General features: G+C 43.4%; 1 protein-coding gene and 1 pseudogene across 1 annotated transcript in view; one reads left to right on the top strand and one right to left on the bottom strand.

Moving 5' to 3' along the window:
• Positions 1-4,716: 4,716 nt before the first annotated feature.
• Positions 4,717-19,803, bottom strand: part of sfxn4 (sideroflexin 4) — a 34,714-nt gene continuing 19,627 nt past the window's right edge. The window contains exons 8-14 of the mRNA XM_070874962.1: positions 19,324-19,386; positions 17,927-17,995; positions 16,961-17,051; positions 15,561-15,676; positions 10,727-10,812; positions 7,466-7,583; positions 4,717-6,071 (exon numbers count right to left, since the gene is read on the bottom strand). Coding sequence (XP_070731063.1) covers positions 5,994-6,071; positions 7,466-7,583; positions 10,727-10,812; positions 15,561-15,676; positions 16,961-17,051; positions 17,927-17,995; positions 19,324-19,386 — 621 coding nt within the window. The 3' untranslated portion in view covers positions 4,717-5,993. The remainder of the gene's footprint in view (positions 6,072-7,465; positions 7,584-10,726; positions 10,813-15,560; positions 15,677-16,960; positions 17,052-17,926; positions 17,996-19,323; positions 19,387-19,803) is intronic.
• Positions 11,632-11,868, top strand: LOC139260552 (U2 spliceosomal RNA; annotated as a pseudogene).

Here is a 19,803-nt window from a genome sequence, read left to right as displayed (position 1 = left end):
CCTATGGGAGTTTTGAAGAATTGGGTTTATGCAAGATCACACGGTAGCTAGTGTTTCTGTTGGTACTCAATCTGCCCCACAACATAAATGAGAATTCATGGCATACATCACACAACCTCAAAAATCATTCTATTCCCATGTCTACATTTGATGATTATTTTAAATAAAAAGACTTGGATTTATATAGGGCCTTTCATGACCACCAGAAGTCTCAAAGCACTTTACAGCCAATGAAGTACTTCTTGGAGTGTAGTCACTGTTGTCATGTGGGAAACGCAACAGGCAGTTACAAGCAAACTCCCACAAACAGCAATGTGATAATGACCAGATAGTCCATTTTTTTTGTTATGTTGATTGAGGGATAAATATCGGCCAGGACACCGGGGATAATTCCCCTGCTCTTCAAAATAGTGCCATGGGATTTTTTACGTCCACTTGAGAAAGCAGGCAAGGTTTCAGAATTAACATCTCATCCGAAAGACGGCACCTCTGACAGTGCAGGACTCCCTCAGTACTGAAATGGAGTGTCAGCTTAGATTTTTTGTGCTTAAGTCCCTGGAGTGGGACTTGAACCCACAACCTTCTGACTCAGAGGCGAGTGTGCTACCCACTGAGCCACAGCTGACACATAAGTCTGTGATTAGAGTATCTCTCTGGAAGAGTTAGGGAGTAGACAACATTGAGGAGCTGAATTAACTTCAGTGAAGATGTGATGTTTAGCCTCCACAGTCTTTCAACTATTGTATAGCTTCCAATGTGTAGGTAGATTAGAACTGGTCTGTATAGAAACATAGAAAAAAAACATAGAAAATAGGTGCAGGAGCAGGCCATTCAGCCCTTCTAGCCTGCACCGCCATTCAATGAGTTCATGGCTGAACATGAAACTTCAGTACCCCCTTCCTGCTTTCACGCCATACCCCTTAATCCCCCGAGTAGTAAGGACTTCATCTAACTCCCTTTTGAATATATTTAGTGAATTGGCCTCAACTATTTTCTGTGGTAGAGAATTCCACAGGTTCACCACTCTGGGTGAAGAAGTTTCTCCTTATCTCGGTCCTAAATGGCTTACCCCTTATCCTTAGACTGTGACCCCTGGTTCTGGACTTCCCCAACATTGGGAACATTCTTCCTGCATCCAACCTGTCCAAACCCGTCAGAATTTTAAACGTTTCTATGAGGTCCCCTCTCACTCTTCTGAACTCCAGTGAATACAAGCCCAGTTGATCCAGTCTTTCTTGATAGGTCAGTCCCATCATCCCGGGAATCAGTCTGGTGAATCTTCGCTGCACTCCGTCAATAGCAAGAATGTCCTTCCTCAAGTTAGGAGACCAAAACTGTACACAATACTCCAGGTGTGGCCTCACCAAGGCCCTGTACAACTGTAGCAACACCTCCCTGCCCCTGTACTCAAATCCCCTCGCTATGAAGGCCAACATGCCATTTGCTTTCTTAACCGCCTGCTGTACCTGCATGCCAACCTTCAATGACTGATGTACCATGACACCCAGGTCTCATTGCACCTTCCCTTTTCCTAATCTGTCACCATTCAGATAATAGTCTGTCTCTCTGTTTTTACCACCAAAGTGGATAACCTCACATTTATCCACATTATACTTCATCTGCCACGAATTTGCCCACTCACCTAATCTATCCAAGTCACTCTGCAGCCTCATAGCATCCTCCTCGCAGTTCACACTGCTACCCAACTTAGTGTCATCCGCAAATTTGGAGATACTACATTTAATTCCCTCGTCTAAATCATTAATGTACAATGTAAACAGCTGGGGCCCCAGCACAGAACCCTGCGGTACCCCACTAGTCACTGCCTGCCATTCCGAAAAGTACCCATTTACTCCTACTCTTTGCTTCCTGTCTGACAACCAGTTCTCAATCCACGTCAGCACACTACCCCCAATCCCATGTGCTTTAACTTTGCACATTAATCTCTTGTGTGGGACCTTGTCGAAAGCCTTCTGAAAGTCCAAATATACCACATCAACTGGTACTCCTTTGTCCACTTTATTGGAAACATCCTCAAAAAATTCCAGAAGATTTGTCAAGCATGATCTCCCTTTCACAAATCCATGCTGACTTGGACCTATCATGTCACCATTTTCCAAATGCGCTGCTATGACATCCTGAATAATTGATTCCATCATTTTACCCACTACTGAGGTCTACAATTCCCTGCTTTCTCTCTCCCTCCTTTTTTAAAAAGTGGGGTTACATTGGCTACCCTCCACTCGATAGGAACTGATCCAGAGTCAATGGAATGTTGGAAAATGACTGTCAATGCATCCGCTATTTCCAAGGCCACCTCCTTAAGTACTCTGGGATGCAGTCCATCAGGCCCTGGGGATTTATCGGCCTTCAATCCCATCAATTTCCCCAACACAATTTCCCGACTAATAAAGATTTCCCTCAGTTCCTCCTCCTTACTAGACCCTCTGACCCCTTTTATATCCGGAAGGTTGTTTGTGTCCTCCTTAGTGAATACTGAACCAAAGTACTTGTTCAATTGGTCTGCCATTTCTTTGTTCCCCGTTATGACTTCCCCTGATTCTGACTGCAAGGGACCTACGTTTGTCTTTACTAACCTTTTTCTCTTTACATACCTATAGAAACTTTTGCAATCCGCCTTAATGTTCCCTGCAAGCTTCTTCTCGTACTCCATTTTCCCTGCCCTAATCAAACCCTTTGTCCTCCTCTGCTGAGTTCTAAATTTCTCCCAGTCCCCAGGTTCGCTGCTATTTCTGGCCAATTTGTATGCCATTTCCTTGGCTTTAATACTATCCCTGATTTCCCTAGATAGCCACGGTTGAGCCACCTTCCCTTTTTTATTTTTACGCCAGACAGGAATGTACAATTGTTGTAATTCATGCATGTGGTCTCTAAATGTCTGCCATTGCCCATCCACAGTCAACCCTTTAAGTATCATTAGCCAATCTATCTTAGCCAATTCATGCCTCATACCTTGAAAGTTACCCTTCTTTAAGTTCTGGACCATGGTCTCTGAATTAACTGTTTCATTCTCCATCCTAATGCAGAATTCCACCATATTATGGTCACTCTTCCCCAAGGGGCCTCGCACAACGAGATTGCTAATTAATCCTCTCTCATTACACAACACCCAGTCTAAGGTGGCCTCCCCCCTAGTTGGTTCCTCGACATATTGGTCTAGAAAACCATCCCTTATGCACTCCAGGAAATCCTCCTCCACCGTATTGCTTCCAGTTTGGCTAGCCCAATCTATGTGCATATTAAAGTCATCCATTATAACTGCTGCACCTTTATTGCATGCACTCCTAATTTCCTGTTTGATGCCCTCCCCAACATCACTACTACTGTTTGGAGGTCTGTACACAACTCCCACTAACGATTTTTGCCCTTTAGTGTTCTGCAGCTCTACCCATATAGATTCCACATCATCCAAGCTAATGTCTTTCCTAACTATTGCATTAATCTCCTCTTTAACCAGCAATGCTACCCCACCTCCTTTTCCTTTTATTCTATCCTTCCTGAATGTTGAATACCCCTGGATGTTGAGTTCCCAGCCCTGATCATCCTGGAGCCACGTCTCCGTAATCCCAATCACATCATATTTGTTAACATCTATTTGCACAGTTAATTCATCCACCTTATTGCGGATACTCCTTGCATTAAGACACAAAGCCTTCAGGCTTGCTTTTTTAACACCCTTTGTCCTTTTAGAATTTTGCTGTACAGTGGCCCTTTTTGTTCTTTGCCTTGGGTTTCTCTGCCCTCCACTTTTCCTCATCTCCTTTCTATCTTTTGCTTTTGCCTCATTTTTGTCTCCCTCTGTCTCCCTGCATAGGTTCCCATCCCCCTTCAATATTAGTTTAACTCCTCCCCAACAGCACTAGCAAACACTCCCCCTAGGACATTGGTTCCGGTCCTGCCCAGGTGCAGACCGTCCAGTTTGTACTGGTCCCACCTCCCCCAGAACCGGTTCCAATGCCCCAGGAATTTGAATCCCTCCCTGCTGCACCACTGCTCAAGCCATGTATTCATCTGCGCTATCCTGCGATTCCTACTCTGACTAGCACGTGGCACTGGTAGCAATCCCGAGATTACTACTTTTGAGGTCCTACTTTTTAATTTAGCTCCTAGCTCCTTAAATTCTTTTCGTAGGACCTCATCCCTTTTTTTACCTATGTCGTTGGTACCAATGTGCACCACGACAACTGGCTGTTCTCCCTCCCATTTCAGAATGTCCTGCACCCGCTCCGAGACATCCTTGACCCTTGCACCAGGGAGGCAACATACCATCCTGGAGTCTCGGTTGCGTCCGCAGAAACGCCTATCTATTCCCCTCACCATCGAATCCCCTATCACTAACGCGCTCCCAATCTTTTTCCTGCCCTCCTTTGCAGCAGAGCCACCTATGGTGCCATGAACTTGGCTGCTGCTGCCCTCCCCTGATGAGTCATCCTCCCCAACAGTACTCAAAGCAGTGTATCTGTTTTGTATGATTGGGCTCACTAACTCATCTTAGTATTGACTGTATAAACGATAGTTTACACCAGAAATAATGCTCGTTAACTGTAATTGGATCAAACCACTTTAAAAGCATTGATGGTGACACTCACTCCAAGATAAAGTGACTTACCATTCAAGTACTAGAACTAGAACAGGCACCTGAATGAAAAATGGGATAGTTTCCAATCAACAATGAAACAACCAGTGGGGGGAAAATAATTAACTGAAGTGCCTTTATTACACAAGAGTATGATGAATGAGCATTTGTTACTTAATTACAACTTGCATTGCAATTAAAATTTACATATTTTGTCAATCATTCACAGTACATGTAAAATTCATTTGTATATAAAAAGATATAGGAAATTCATTTTGGACTGTTTTTGGAGCATGCGCCAGAGGCCAGATACTCATCCAGATTTAGGCCCCAGGCATCATCAGCATATTGTCGTCAAACTGTGGACACCAACCGGGAGTCCAGAGGCAGCTCACCGGTTCCAAGAGGAAGAGGGTGGGTCAGCTGCCTGCCCCGCAGTGGTCCTCAGGTGGGTCTTGGGAGGAGAGGGCAATTGGGAATTTTGGGAGGAGGGTCTCTATTTGCAGATGCAAAGGGCCCAATGCCAGTTTCAGGCTCGCGCCCTGAATCTTTACTGGCACCTTTACCAATATGGTGGGAGGCACATAATTCAATGAATTTCGAGGCCATAATGTCTCTTCCCCCATAAAGGGAATGCATGCAAACTCCCCAATAACTCAGTGATTAAATATACCAACAAGTGTGGTGCTGAGCTACACTTTTAGACCAGAACAGTCCCTCATTCAATTTGTGCTGTCATTCAAGACAGCCATGAGGGCAATACGATAGGCCTCTTCATTTCCAGGCCAGGGAATGGGTAGGGAAATCCGGCATGGGCATTGCTCTTTATCACAATCCAGTGACTTGTATTGGTTAGTGCCTGTGTGGATGTTGAGTAAGTGGATGATGGGGATTGACTGTGATGTCCCCATGGTTACCAAGCTCACATATAAGCACTGGTCACTTCCAGAGGCCTCGAGGCATAGAACTGTATTCCACCACAAATCATCACCTTCATGAGAGGATGGAAGAAAGTTGGAACACCACCACAAAAAGTATTATACAACACATTACAAGCAGAAAAGTCCGATCAGTGACACATGCATTGAATTGCCATCACAATAGATTGCAATTGGTCTTTGACTTTTAAATGTCAGGAAATAGAGGGAAGTACAACTGGTTTCGACCTAGCTGGGATGTTAAGTGTTAAAACAATCAATATTTAGTCAAACAATAATTAGTCAATGTTTTACACTCATTATAAGCACTTCTTGCATCAAGTAAAATTTCTGCAGTATTCTGCAGGGCTTCTGAGGTATCTCGTTTTGTGTTAGCATCTGCGCTGAACGAGAAGCATCCATGTGAACAAATGATCTCCATCAGAATACAAGCAGCAATCTTCGTTTGTAGCTCTCCTTCACAAGCCTTTGTTGTAATAAAGTTCATTTTCTGTGGTGGCTGACTGGATCAAAGGTTCAAGACTGCTCCGGTTTATCTGAAATAAAATTCATTATTTTGCTGCATAGATTTTAAAAATAAACACTATTTTGCTTGGAGATTGCATTTCTAATTTTTCTACCTTTCATTTTCCTAAACCCCTCCACCCTTGACTCACAATTGGATGCTGTTCCACGGACACGGAGAGGTCTCTGCTGCCTCACTCTAAGCTGAGATACTGGCATGGCAATTGTGGGGGGGTGGTGGGGGGGGGGTGGGCGGTGGGTGAAGGAGAGCATCAGCCAACCCTGTAACATCCACACATGCACACTTTACTGGAGGAGTATAAACCTCATTTTATTCCTTTCCCTTGAGGGATACTGAAACCCGTTGCTGTTTCCCCACCACTGAATCGATTGCCACTGACAAACTCAACACAAACAAGGGATCAAACTGGAGACTTTCCTGATTAGGAAAGCTCAATGCCAATAGTACAGAGGGCTGTTACATATTGAGCTATTGGACTCATTTCTAAATTTGTAAACTTCACTCTTCAAACTCAAATGCCCTGAATTATCCATGTTAAATCCCCCTGCACAACACACAATTCCAGCCCCAACACCAAATGCTGCTCTGTAACTGACCATTAGGAGGCATGTAAAAGGAGCCAAATCCGACTTCTTTCTCTTCTGACCTCTTCGTCCTCCTTTCAGCCCAAGGTCGAAATGCCTCATTTCACTTGACTGCCCAACCCCACTGGCAACTCCAAATGTAGGGTATTCCTGTACTGCCTATATCGCATTATGTTGCTGGGCTTTTAATACTTATAGTACTTACAAATATTTTAATTTTATCCATTGCAGGTTTTGCTATCATTCTTTCTCATAGAGTTATTATAACAAAAGACTATCTAAGGTCATCTCCTGCACTTAAATACGAAGAAACATTGGATATCTTGTTATGCAAGTTGAGCTTTGAACATTTTGTCTTCACCCCCACCTTTCAGTTTTCAAGCTTTTTTGTGCAGGGCATTCTGCAAATACTGACGCTCTCAGGGGTGGGCAGGGGTGAAAAAGAGATTGCAAACTGCAAATTTCCCAGGGATGCTTTGTAAATACCGACACAGTCCAGGGGACAAATCCGAACTAGATCAATCCAGCATCAGCTACCCAAAGGAAAGGGTGCTATCGTTGCTATAATTTAAAACAAAAATTCTGCAAGAGAAATAATAGTAAATCATATGATACAGTAAAACACAGATCTAATGACAAGTGGAAAAGGATCTGATGAGCTCACAGACCCCCAAGGGAACCCAGTTTGAAAACCTTCATGACTATTAGGTGAAAATATTAGTTCCAAAAGGCTGGTAAGAGAGCTGGAACTGTTGACAATATACACAATAACACAGAGTTGGGAGTAGAATATACTGCACGTGTTAAACTCATCACATACCTTTCCTGTCTGAGGATACAGGCTGAAGGAAACGGGTACCATTAGACCTAGTACCAAAGCAGTGATTATATGTCTAATAGGAGCGAGTGCAAGCGGATATCTTCTGATGAAATTTGTCCTAGAAAAAAAAATCACAGAATACTCTCAGTGGGTAACACTCTCGTCTGAGTCAGAAGGTTGTAGGTTCAATCCCACTCCAGGGGCTTGAGCACAAAAATCTAGGATGACATTCCAGTGCAATGCTGAGGGAGCGCTGCATTATCGGAGGTGCCGTCTTTCGGATGAGACATTAAACCGAGGCCTCGTCTACTTCTCAAATGGACGTAAAAGATCCCATGGCATTATTTCGAAGAAGAGCAGGGGAGTTAGCACCGGTTTTCTGGACAAAATTTCTCTCTCAATCAACATAACAAAAACAGATTATTTGGTCATTATCACATTGCTGTTTGTGGGAGTTTGCGGTGCGCAAATTGGCTGCCACTTTTCCCATATTACAACAGTGACTACACTCCTAAAGTACTTAATTGGCTGTTAAGTGCTTTGAGATGTTCGGTGGTCATGAAAGGTGCTATATAAATCCAAGTCTTTCTTTAACGGTAATAAAAATTTACTGTATATAAAGCAAATCACAAAATTGATATTTTTATGTATCTTGTCCCAAATAAGTGCACTGTTGATTTGTATATTTAAGCAATTAGCTACCCTTTAATTGAGTCAATCTTACCTGATATCTAGGACAGCTGGAGCACTGGATCCACTGTGAACCTGTCACCAAAAACCATGCACCCATGTAATCATTTTCTCTTTCTATGTGCCTCTTCCTTTCCATTTTTCTTATTCAATGTCAAATGCAGTGAAAAGCTCTCTCTGCGCAGCCACAACAACATACCGTGACCCCAATTGTGAAATTTCTATTGGTAACACCAGGAGGTCTGCAAGCATCATTGAGGCTGCAAGTTTAGTGCTGAATTATAGGGTGGGTTTGCACTGTGGATTTGCACCCACTCGCATCTCTTAATTGACATTTGCTGAATGTATTTCATTCAGGACCATTAGTAACAACTAGGAGAGGAGATGTATCCCATCATCTTGTGTTAGATTCAAAGGCAGGTCTCGGGAGTTAAAAGGTACTGTTCTAACCCACACTGCTTCCTAGTTGCACTCTTAGCATACAGCTCATTACTACTAACTACAGTTGAACTTTAACAGCCTGCATCAGGCAGACAGCCAGTGAGTATAAACTTTTTTGGACACTATTTTTGATAATTTTTTAGACTATGCCCCCTAGTTTAAGTGCCAGACCTTGCAGGAATGAAATTAGGAAACACTTCAACACACAATGGGTGGTAGATGTTTGGAACTCTCTTCCGCAAATGGCAATTGCCAGTGTCAGCTGTGGCCCAGTGGGTAGCACACTCGCCTCTGAGCTAGAAGGCTGTGGGTTCAAGTCCCACTTCAGGTATTTGAGTACAAAAAAAAAATCTAGGCCGACATTCCAGTGCAGTACTGAGGGAGCGTTGCACTGTTGGAGTTTCCATCTTTCAGATGAGATGTTAAACCAAGGCCCCGTCTGCTTTCTCAAGTGGATGCAAAAGATCCTATGGCACTATTTCGAAGAAGAGCAGAGGATTAACCCCCGGTGTCCTGGGTCAATATTTATCTCCCAATCAACACAACAAAAAAAAACATTATCTGGTCATTATCACATTGCTGTTTGAGAGAGTTTGCTGTACGCAAATTAGCTGCCACATTTCCTTCATTACAACAGTGACTACACTCCAAAAGCACAATGGTTGTAAAGTGCTTTTAGACATTCAGTGGTCGTGAAAGGCGCTATAGAAATGCAAGTTTTTCTTTTTTTCAGATCAATTGTTAATTTTAAATCTGACATCTCTAGATTTTTATTAATCAAAGTGATATGGGGCAAATAGAGTTATGCCGCAGATCAGTCATGATCTCTTTGAATGGTGGAACAGGCTCAAGGGCCTACTCCTGTTCCTATAAATGTTTACATAATCTACTGGCACAGAGTGTCTGCCAAGCCAGTAGCCTGACACACTGAAGAATGGATTACAATCGAAATGACTGGGTGGTATGGCACTTAGAGCTCAAATTCTGCACTGTGAAATAGAAGAATGAGCTTGTACCCATGGTTCCCCACATGGGGAGTTCCTGATGTCAATCACACCTTCATGGGGAATGCAGGGCAGTGACCAGGCTTATCCTCGCAGGCAAGGGTGAGAGAGGAGAGGGCGAGTCACTCCAGATTGCCACCAAACATCGGTGGGAGGCTTGGGGGGGGCAGGTCTTTGCTTGGCATCCTTGTGCATGGTGTAGAAAAGCTAAAGGAGGTAAAGGGAGGGCAAAACGTGGGAAATAAAATCAAATTGACCCCAAGTTAATGTAATGGCAGTTTTTTTTTCAATTTCTCAAAATTTTAACTGTCACCCCTTTAGAAATAGTGTTCAAAGAATATGGAGACATTGGGGCAGAATGTGCGGTCGGTATAACAGCGTACTCGGAAATGGACAGCAATTTCGGGATTTCCGCATATGCTTGCGCATGCGCTCAATCCCGAAGTTGCGATTTATCCTCATTGCTGGTGCAGAATTGGGCTAACTGCCCACCAATTACGCATGAAAATGTTACTGTTGTGCAAACAGGCGCAGGAGACTGTTTGCACAGCACAACGGGACACCCGTCATGATAAAAAAAATCTTCATCTGGTGCTTTTTTGTTTAAATATGTATGAAAGTGATCAACTTGTGTTACATTAATCCAGCATATAGCAATGTGCAATGTATTCATTGCAGTCTTATTTGGATTATTATAAATATATTTGCCCTTTACACTGAGCCTGCCTGAGAGATTAGCAAACCCCCAAAGGTTCAGTTGAATATTATCTGAATGCACATCGCTGCAGCCTGCAGTGTGGTGCGATTGTTTCTGGTCTAATGATAATTTTCCCCCTAATATAAATCCAGACTGGAGTGAGTGGGAGACTGGGGGTGAATGAGAGACCTTCCACTTCCTGATTGGAGCACTGCCCCACGTGATCCCAGGTACGCTCTGCGATCCATGGGCCATTACGCTGTGTTCAATGCCACAGCGTCAGACAGCAACATCTTGGAGGAGGGTAAATGCGCATTCCCTTCGGAGGACAGCGGCGTACTCTGTAGCTGCCACCGACCGCAATTTCAGGGCCATTATTTTTACTGAGTTTGAAAAGCAATGCAAGAATTTTTCAGAAATATTTCATACCTTTGTAAATAGCTGACAAGCATGTTGGGTGCAGCTGCAGTAGTTCCAATTAATACTGCTCTAGAAAGCGCCGTCTCTTTTACTGCCTAGAGAGGAGAAAATAACCTTTGAAAATTCTTCTGCTAATCTCACAGTCAAATGTGCAACTTTTAAAGCCTTTTGACCCAGGAGTTCACTTCACTCTTTGTCTTATTCAAAACACGGCAAAATCTGCAGTTTACTGTAATTCAGGGTGATCAGAGGTCAATCACCAATAACGAACCAAATATCAATTAAGATTAACCAGAACTGCATCCTCCCTCAGATTATGAAGTATATTTGAAATTCAACTCTGTATCTATCATCAATGAGTAGTAGAAGCCAAAATCAAATTATCAGTTTGTATCAGTTGTAAGAAAGGGGGAAATCTTCATTACAGAGTTTCCCTACTAACTAACCTGAACAAAATCAATTGATTCTATTATTAATTATAGTTTAAAGATTTTGTGATGTTATTGCGCATTTATAATCTATTTGTAAACCCTGTTGTAATATACCCTGGTTAGATTTTAAAATGGAAGAGACCGAAGCTCTGGGCCTTGGTTGGCCAAATTAAAGATACAATCAGCAACCTTCCTGGCACACAGCTAGCCTAGGAAGCAGGGTCATGTGTGGAATGTTATAACATCTGCAGGGAATTAAAAACATAGCCATACAGCAAGGACAACATATCTCTATCAATGGAGACATGTTCCAATTGTGTTGCCATAACTACCCAAGATGAGTCTTGGTGGTCAAACACAGATGATGTCAGGGTGTCATGAGATGAGGACCTGACAGGGGCAGGCATGATCATGAGGTGCGTAGTATCACTGTAATTGGACAGGGGGGTGGTTTCAGGTGCAAGTCAATTATTGGGCTAACAGATCGCTTCTCGGCCTTTTGGCTAAGATCATGCGTAACTGACCTGACAGGGGAGTAACCATGACCCCAAAGTAGTTCTCCCTGGATCAGGAAGGTGGTTCTCCTATGCTTTTGGAAATAGGAGGTGGGTGGGGTGGATTGACCCATCCACCTCCACGGAGGTGTGTGGGGGGCCTGACCCATCCACCTCCATGGCACGAACCTGGTATTGCAGTACTTCCAGGAACGGTGCAGTGGCTCTCGGCCTTTTGGCTAAGAGCATTGGCGCAGAGTGATCCTTGATGTGTGCAGGGTGACCTCTGGCGTTTGTGATTTGACAAAGAATTGGAAAGATTGGCTACGAATTTAAAAAAAACAGGTCCCCATCATCATCATCATCATAGGCAGTCCCTCGAAGCGAGGATGACTTGCTTCCACGCCAAAAAGGGATGAATTCACAGGTGTTTCAATGAAGGACCTAATATTCCAGATCCTGAACTACATCTTGGAGGGTGGAAGATGCCTGTGCGTGGATTTTTTTAACGTGTGGTGGCCATTGCACACCAGCCACCACACGGGCTTGACAGAGCTAGGTCTTGGTCCAGTGGCAAGGATTACCCAAGACGACTGGAGACCAGCTCTGCTGCACGGACCGAGCGCGCACACATATAGCAGTGTGGGCTGGTCCATGCTGCCCCTGGGCCCTTGTCCCTTCTGAGCCCCAGACTCATGCCTCTCCTGGGCCCCGGCCACTTCCATCTACAAACTCTTGCCGCTCCTTCGCCCCTCCTGCTGTGCCTGCCCGCACTGCAATCAGCGACCCGACTTCGCAACCGTCGCTCTCCTGCATTGGTATGCCACCGCCGCATGCTGCTCCCTCTGATGGCCCCAACCTGCCGATGGTCTTTCAGACCAGGACAGCGCCAATTTCCGGGCCAGGCCGGGCCGCCGCACGCTGCTCCCTCTGATAGCCCCGAACTGCTGATGGTCTTTTTAGACCAGGACAGCGCCAATTTCCGGGCCGGGTCAGGCCGCCGCATGCTGCTTCCTCTGATGGTCCCGGCCTACTGATGGTCTTGCAGGCCGGGACCATGCTGCCCCACTCTGTTCCCTCTAATGCAGCCTTATAGGCTTTGCTGGGAAGAAGTATAAGAAGAGATCTCTCAAACACAGGTTGTAGAGGAATTTGGCAAGAAGCTTGGGAACATCCACCAGACGAGCCGAGGAGAGTATTGGGTTGACCGAAGACCCACACGCGTCACACTGGGCAGACGAGCAAGCCTAGAGGCTAGGTCTGACGGGGGTTGGCCCATGGAGATTGCCTCTTCTACCCAGCGCCCAACGGGTAATATAAACCTTGATTGTGCCTTGTTTAACGACTGCTGATACTATAATGTATCAAGACTCACTTTCACTGAATAAAATATAATTACTGTCACCAATATGGGTCAAGAACAAGAGGACAGATTTAAGGTGACTGGTCAAAGAACCAAAGGTGATGCAAGAAAAACTTTTCTACGCAGCGAGTGCTTGGGATCTGGAATGCACTGCCTGAGAGGGTGGCGAAGGCAGACTCAATCTTATCTTTCAAAAGGGAGTTGGACAAGTATCTGAAAGAAAAAAATTTGCAGGGCTACGGGGAAAGGAGTGGGATTAGCTGAGGTGCTCTTGCAGAGAGCCAGCACGGGCTCGACGGGCTGAATGGCCTTCTTCCATGCTGTAACCATTCTATGATTCTATCATTCTATGGTCAAATCTTTTGGAACATAGGAGTAAAAGGTTTCATTGGCACAGACCCAGAAACTCAACACAGTGTTACACAGCACTGTTACTGGAAGAGTATCTGATTTTCCACAATCGTAACAGCCTTTTTTTTTTAAACAATATATATTTAAATAGAAAAATGACTCAATGCACTTCTCAGAGGTATGAGGAAAATGAATGCCAAGCCAAAGATAGAATAGGAGGAGGATAAAAGGCTTGGTCAATGAGATGGGTTTTAAAGGAGGTCCTTAAAAAGGAGAGGGAGATGGACAGATCTTGAGAGGGAATTCCAGAGTGGGCAGTTACATAGAGCACCACAACAGAGTCCAATTCTGTCCTCATCTGATGCTCATTGCCCTTTCTAACAGTAGTTACCAGATAGTAATCAGGCCCAGTAACTGGCTTATTTCCTCTCCTTACCCCAGGGGAGCCAAGATCTATTGTAGCACATAAGAACGCAACAATTAGGACCAGAAGTAGGCCATTCAACCCTTCGAGCCTGCTCTGCCATTCAACAAGATCATGCCTAATCTTCTACCTCAACTCCACTTTCCCGCACTATCCCCATATCCCCTGATTCCCTTAATATGCAAAAATCTATCGATTTCGATCTTAAATACACTCAACAACTGAGCATCCATAGCTCCCTGGGGTAGAGAATACCAAAGATTCAGAACTCTGAGTGAAGCAATTTCTCCATCTCAGTCCTAAATGGCCGACCTCTTATTCGGAGACTAATGTGACCCTTGGTTCTAGACTCTCCAGTCAGGGGAAGCATCCTCCCAGCAACCAGCCTGTCAAGCCCTTTAAGAATGTTATATGTTTCAATGAGATCACCTCTCATTCTTCTAAAGTCATGGGGATATAGGCCTAATCTACTCACTACGAGCATGTCAACTACTGCCTGGACATAGAAACATAGAAAATAGGTGCAGGAGTAGGCCATTCGGCCCTTCGAGCCTGCACCACCATTCAATGAGTTCATGGCTGAACATGCAACTTCAGTACCCCATTCCTGCTTTCTCGCCATACCCCTTGATCCCCCTAGTAGTAAGGACTACATATAACTCCTTTTTGAATATATTTAGTGAATTGGCCTCAACAACTTTCTGTGGTAGAGAATTCCACAGGTTCACCACTCTCTGGGTGAAGAAGTTTCTCCTCATCTCGGTCCTAAATGGCTTACCCCTTATCCTTAGACTGTGACCCCTGGTTCTGGACTTCCCCAACATTGGGAATATTCTTCCTGCATCTAATCTGTCTAAACCCGTCACAATTTTAAACATTTCTATGAGATCCCCTCTCATTCTTCTGAACTCCAGTGAATACAAGCCCAGTTGATCCAGTCGTTCTTGATCTGTCAGTCCCGCCATCCCGGGAATCAGTCTGGTGAACCTTCGCTGCACTCCCTCAATAGCAAGAATATCCTTCCTCAAGTTAGGAGACCAAGATAGATGTGTTGACTTAGCATAGGTTGAGAATGCAACCTGGAACTTTCCCGAGTCAACATTTTATTGGGTAACTTTCCAAATGAGACCCTGAGGACGCTTAACATTTAATTTGGCTTTCATTCCATATTACTACAAATAGAACCCGCAATAGACCAATAATAATAGCTATTGTGTAATAGTATGGAGCCTCGAGGAACCTAGCATTGGGGAAATGGATGGAGAAATCATCACAGGCAACAGGCTAATGATTGCACTGAGTTAACAGAAGTAACTTTCAAATCTTTGGCTCCACCCATGTGCAACTGCAGACACAGTGACAAAAGATGCACTCATCTTCTAAATGAAGGGGATTAAGTAGCTTAGGAGTTTATGATTTGAAGTGTTTTTTTATTTTGTTTTTGGGATATGGGTGATGCTGGCAAGGCTGTGTCTGCTGCCTATCCTTAGTTGCCTTTAGAAGATGGCATGCCTTCTTCTTGATGTAACAATTGTTTGCTAGGTCACTTCAGAGGGCTTTAGCAGTCAACAACATAGTGTGGACTAGAGTCATGTGTTGGCCAGATAGTGCAGGTTTCAGTGAACAATTTGGGTTTTTACATCAGCTTGTCCACATTGATGGTCATTTTCTCTGGTGCTAGTTTGAAAATTGAATTCAATTTTACAAAATGCCATTCCAAGGTTTTAGCTCTCAAACTCTGGTCCGTTAGTCCAGGACCGAACCACTAACACAACCTTACCTTAGTTCCAGCTATCTGTGAGATTCCGACCACGTTTCCATTTCTATCTGCAACTTCAATTCCTTTTTCAAATTCAAAGCCTCTAACTGTTGCCACATTGAAAGCACTTGCAACTGCTGTTAGGAAAGAGAGCAGTGACATAAAAACAGGTCCTAAACAAGTATGAAAACTAGAAATATTAGGTATTTTGTAGCTTAGCTGATACCATGAATCCTTCTTTAGGCCTCAATTTTAACTGTAGGTGGATTCTCTGCTTGGGGCCGAGTTAAAATTAGTCGGGTCTCAATGATGCCATTGGGCCACAACATGCAGAGAACATGCACAATGTAAAGAAGGACCCGGTTGGCTCCTGGCATCTGCTCTTGCTGCCTGCTCAGGAGAGCAGGTTAAAATTGCAGATCTTGCGATCATAGAAACACAGAAAATAGGAGCAGTAGTACACCATTCGGCCCTTCGAGTCTGCACCGCCATTCAATATGATCATGGCTGATCCTCTATCTCAACACCATATTCCCGCTTTTTCCCCATAACCTTCGATGTCTTTTGTTTCGAGAAATCTATCCATCTCCCTCTTAAATATATTCAGTGATTTGGCCTCCACAGCCTTCTGTGGTAGAGAATTCCACAGGTTCATGGCCAGGTAAGAGCCAGATTTTAACTGCACACCCGCCAGGTTTCTGCTGCACGAGTAGGGTTAAAATCACCCCCTTAATGCATGATAGACGCTAATAAATTACAGTTCGTCGATCCTGAGCACTTTCCCAGAAAAATTGATAGGGAAATCATCTTGACTTTTTCTCATGCTTTCTAGCAGTGATTAAAAGGCAGAGAAACAGAAAATCATTGTGTCCTCCTCCCCCCCACCCTCCTTACATCTCTCCCCACAATCCCTGGAGTGAGATAGTGGGCAATTTAGTTGCTTCTTCAAGCGCTCCACTAATACTCTCTAGCCAAAAGTATGTGAAAGCGCAATGAGGTGATTTGCACTCTAATTGTTTCTGACCCTGCAGGGAAAGCTCCCCAACTCTGTTGATGGTGCAGTGGAGTCATACTAAACAGCTTGACTGAAAATTATAGCAGTAAAGAAACACAAAATCTAAACCTGAAATGTAACATAGTCTGCAGGACAAATTGGCAAGTCACATTATTGATGTTGTGCCTTAATTTGGCCCATTTCTTTTGGTAGAAAGTAAATTTATAACCATAATATGGGGAATGCAACATCTTCCTACTCTGTCCCCAGTGTCATTATCCGGTAGACATGGTGTATACGTAGGGCAAGGTCCCTTTCAACCATGTACTTTCATCTCAACCTCTCACTGCACCAGTGTGCCATTGTGATTCCCAAGAACAATTGTCCTAGTGCCCTGTCTGACTGTTGCAACCTATTTTCTACTTACCAAGTACAGGAACTGGCAGAATCTTTCTGAACAGAGTGTACATTCCAGGACTGTTTAATCCATAGCGATGCATCACAAACTGAGGGAAAACCTAATTTTTAAAAAAAGTTTTAGAAAATTAACCATTTCCAATAAAACATGAAAATAAATCATCCAAAATGTTTCCTGTACAGTGCAAAACTCACTTAAGTAAATAGCCACAGCAATTTTTTAATTATTATTTCCCATCATGCAACCCCTGCAGGAAGTGGATGCTAGGCGAGGACAGGATTGGATTTGACCGTGATGCCCTCCATTGTTGAACAGTCTGTCAACACCCATTGGCTGCGCTTGCAAATGAAGAATGTCAATTTGGTCGAATACTGAAGGCCAGCCAACTCCAGTGGAGCTAGATCGCAGCACAATTTAGCATCTTTGGAACAGTTTGAGCCAAAGAAAAAAAAATGGAAGGGGGGAAGGACGTGTGAATATTAATGATAGCCACCACAGTGTCCACAGACTAAAGCCACAAAGAAAATAGAGTGGGTACATCCATTGCACTTGGTCAAATGCCTGCACTGCATGTAAATGTTTTCAATCTCTCTAAAAACACTTTATATCAACTGCCAAATGATTTGAAATGTGTTAAAGTGAACATGTTTTAATAAAAATGTAGTCGTAGGAACTATTTTTAGAGGAGCATTCTATCATTTGCTCAGTCTAGTGCTAATAGCATTTCTTGAAGCACAAAGACAGTAAAACAGGCAATACGCACACAATCTGAATGTTACAAATGGTCTCATTGGCTTCCAGCACTAACCTAGCTCATTGTAGTCCAAAAAGAAACAATTGCTACACTTTGTTGTCTAAGTGATGATAACTAGCTTATTCTTTTCCACCAAACATACATTTCCCAGCTAACATGTCACAATTGTTACTATATGTCAGATAATTTTTCAGAAAACACATACTATTCCGATTACATACTCCCAAACATGTAGTATACGACACAGATCCAACCAAGAGGAGAACTTGTTTTAGAGGAATCTTTTCATCCTAGAAAGAAATAGCATTTTTGAAAAGCATTACTTTGGTTCAAACACAATATGCAGATAAAATAATTGACACTTTTCCAAAATATTTTAATTATTTTCAACAAATTTTTTGTAGTTCAATACTCAGGAATGTAGAATGCAAAATGTGGGAGGTTTGAGACGACAATCTTTGCCAGAGTGAAAGAATGAGTTATAGAGTAGGTGACTGTGATTAGTCTGGACTTTAGGATTTTGTTCAGTATATGGCTTTTTCCAAAGCACTTTGAGCTCTTTGGTATGAACAGTAATTTTAGCAACTTCAGATCTTAGCTGTCCTCCTCCATTTGCTTGCATCTAACTTCTACTTTAGTTCTCAAACATTTTGGAATTCTTTTTCCTAGTTTGTGGAACAGCTCGCCCAACTTTGGCACTAGTACCCAGATGTTAGCAAGAAGGACTTTGGCGGGTTGACAGGACAGGGTGTGCCATTATTGTGCCCAAATTCAATGCCTAGGTCGCAGCCGAGTGGTCCGTCCGGTTTTATACTTTTTTTTGAGGTTTGATGCAACTGAGTGACTTGCTCGGCTATTTCAGAGGACAGTTAAGAGTCAACTATGTTACTGTGGAGCCATGAATAGGCCAGACTGGCTAAGGATAAATGTTTGCTGTAAGCTGCGCTTTGTTCTGCGCAGCCGGTTTCTTTCACTCTGTGCATGCACGGTAACCTGCCTAGATTTCAAAATTCTCATCCTTATTTTCAAACCCCTCCATGACCTTGCCCCTCCCTATCTCTGTAATCTCCTCCAGCCCCCACCCCCAGCAAAATGTCTGCTCTCTTGAACATCCCTGATTATAATCGCTCAACCATTGGTGGCCGTGCCTTCTGTTGTCTAGGCCTCAAGCTCTGGAACTCCCTGCTTAAACCTCTCCGCCTCTCTTTCCTTCTTCAAGACGCTCCTTAAAACATACCTCTTTGACTAAGCTTTTGGTCGCCTGCACTAATTTCTAATTATGCGGCTTGGTATCAAGCTTTTATCTCATAATACTCCTGTGATGCGCCTTGGGACGTTTCACTACGTTAAAGGCACTATATAAATACAAGTTTTTGTTGATTTAGTACTTACAATGGGAAAGCTGCTGAGCGGCCTGCGCAGGACTTTTCCTATTACTGCACGGCCACGCAGCTTAGAATGGAACACTGATAAGGATGCTGGGTTTCCTTGACTAAAGGATATTAGTGGGTTTTTACGACAATCTGACAATTTCATGGTCAACGTAGAGAGTCTTCTGGAGCCAATGTACGTGTTAAAAATAAATCAAATCGAACCCAAGTTGAAAGGAATGACTTACTTTACACGTGGTTTTATTTCTGTTTGCCAAGTTGTATCCTGCACTGTACGACTGAAAGAGAAACTGCAGATGAAGAAGGATAACATTAATATATTTTCTTATGGCCAGCTTTACTAAACACTATAAAATTGAAATTAAGTCACACACACTGCCCTAGAACCACCTAGTGGGAAAATGCAGGGAACAGGAAATAAGTTTGGTCTTGGTTTAGTATTTTTATTTATTGGTTAAGTCGATGGTCTGTAAAATGAAGAATTTAGAACTAGAGTGAGAGACTGAAAATGCTGGATAACACTCAGCCAATCAGACAGCATCTGTGCAGAAAGCAAACAAGTTCAAGTGTGGACCCTTCATCAGAACTGAAAAAAATTAGAGGAATAGCATTTAAAAAGGAATGGAACAAAGGAATGGGGGGATGGACGGTAACAGATTGGTTGGTTGATTTTGGGTAAGATCTCACTTATTTTCTTGCACAGTTTG

The sequence above is a fragment of the Pristiophorus japonicus genome, chromosome 3 (genome assembly GCF_044704955.1).
Source record: "Pristiophorus japonicus isolate sPriJap1 chromosome 3, sPriJap1.hap1, whole genome shotgun sequence".
NCBI lineage: Eukaryota > Metazoa > Chordata > Chondrichthyes > Pristiophoridae > Pristiophorus > Pristiophorus japonicus.
This window is presented reverse-complemented; position numbering and strand designations above follow the sequence as displayed.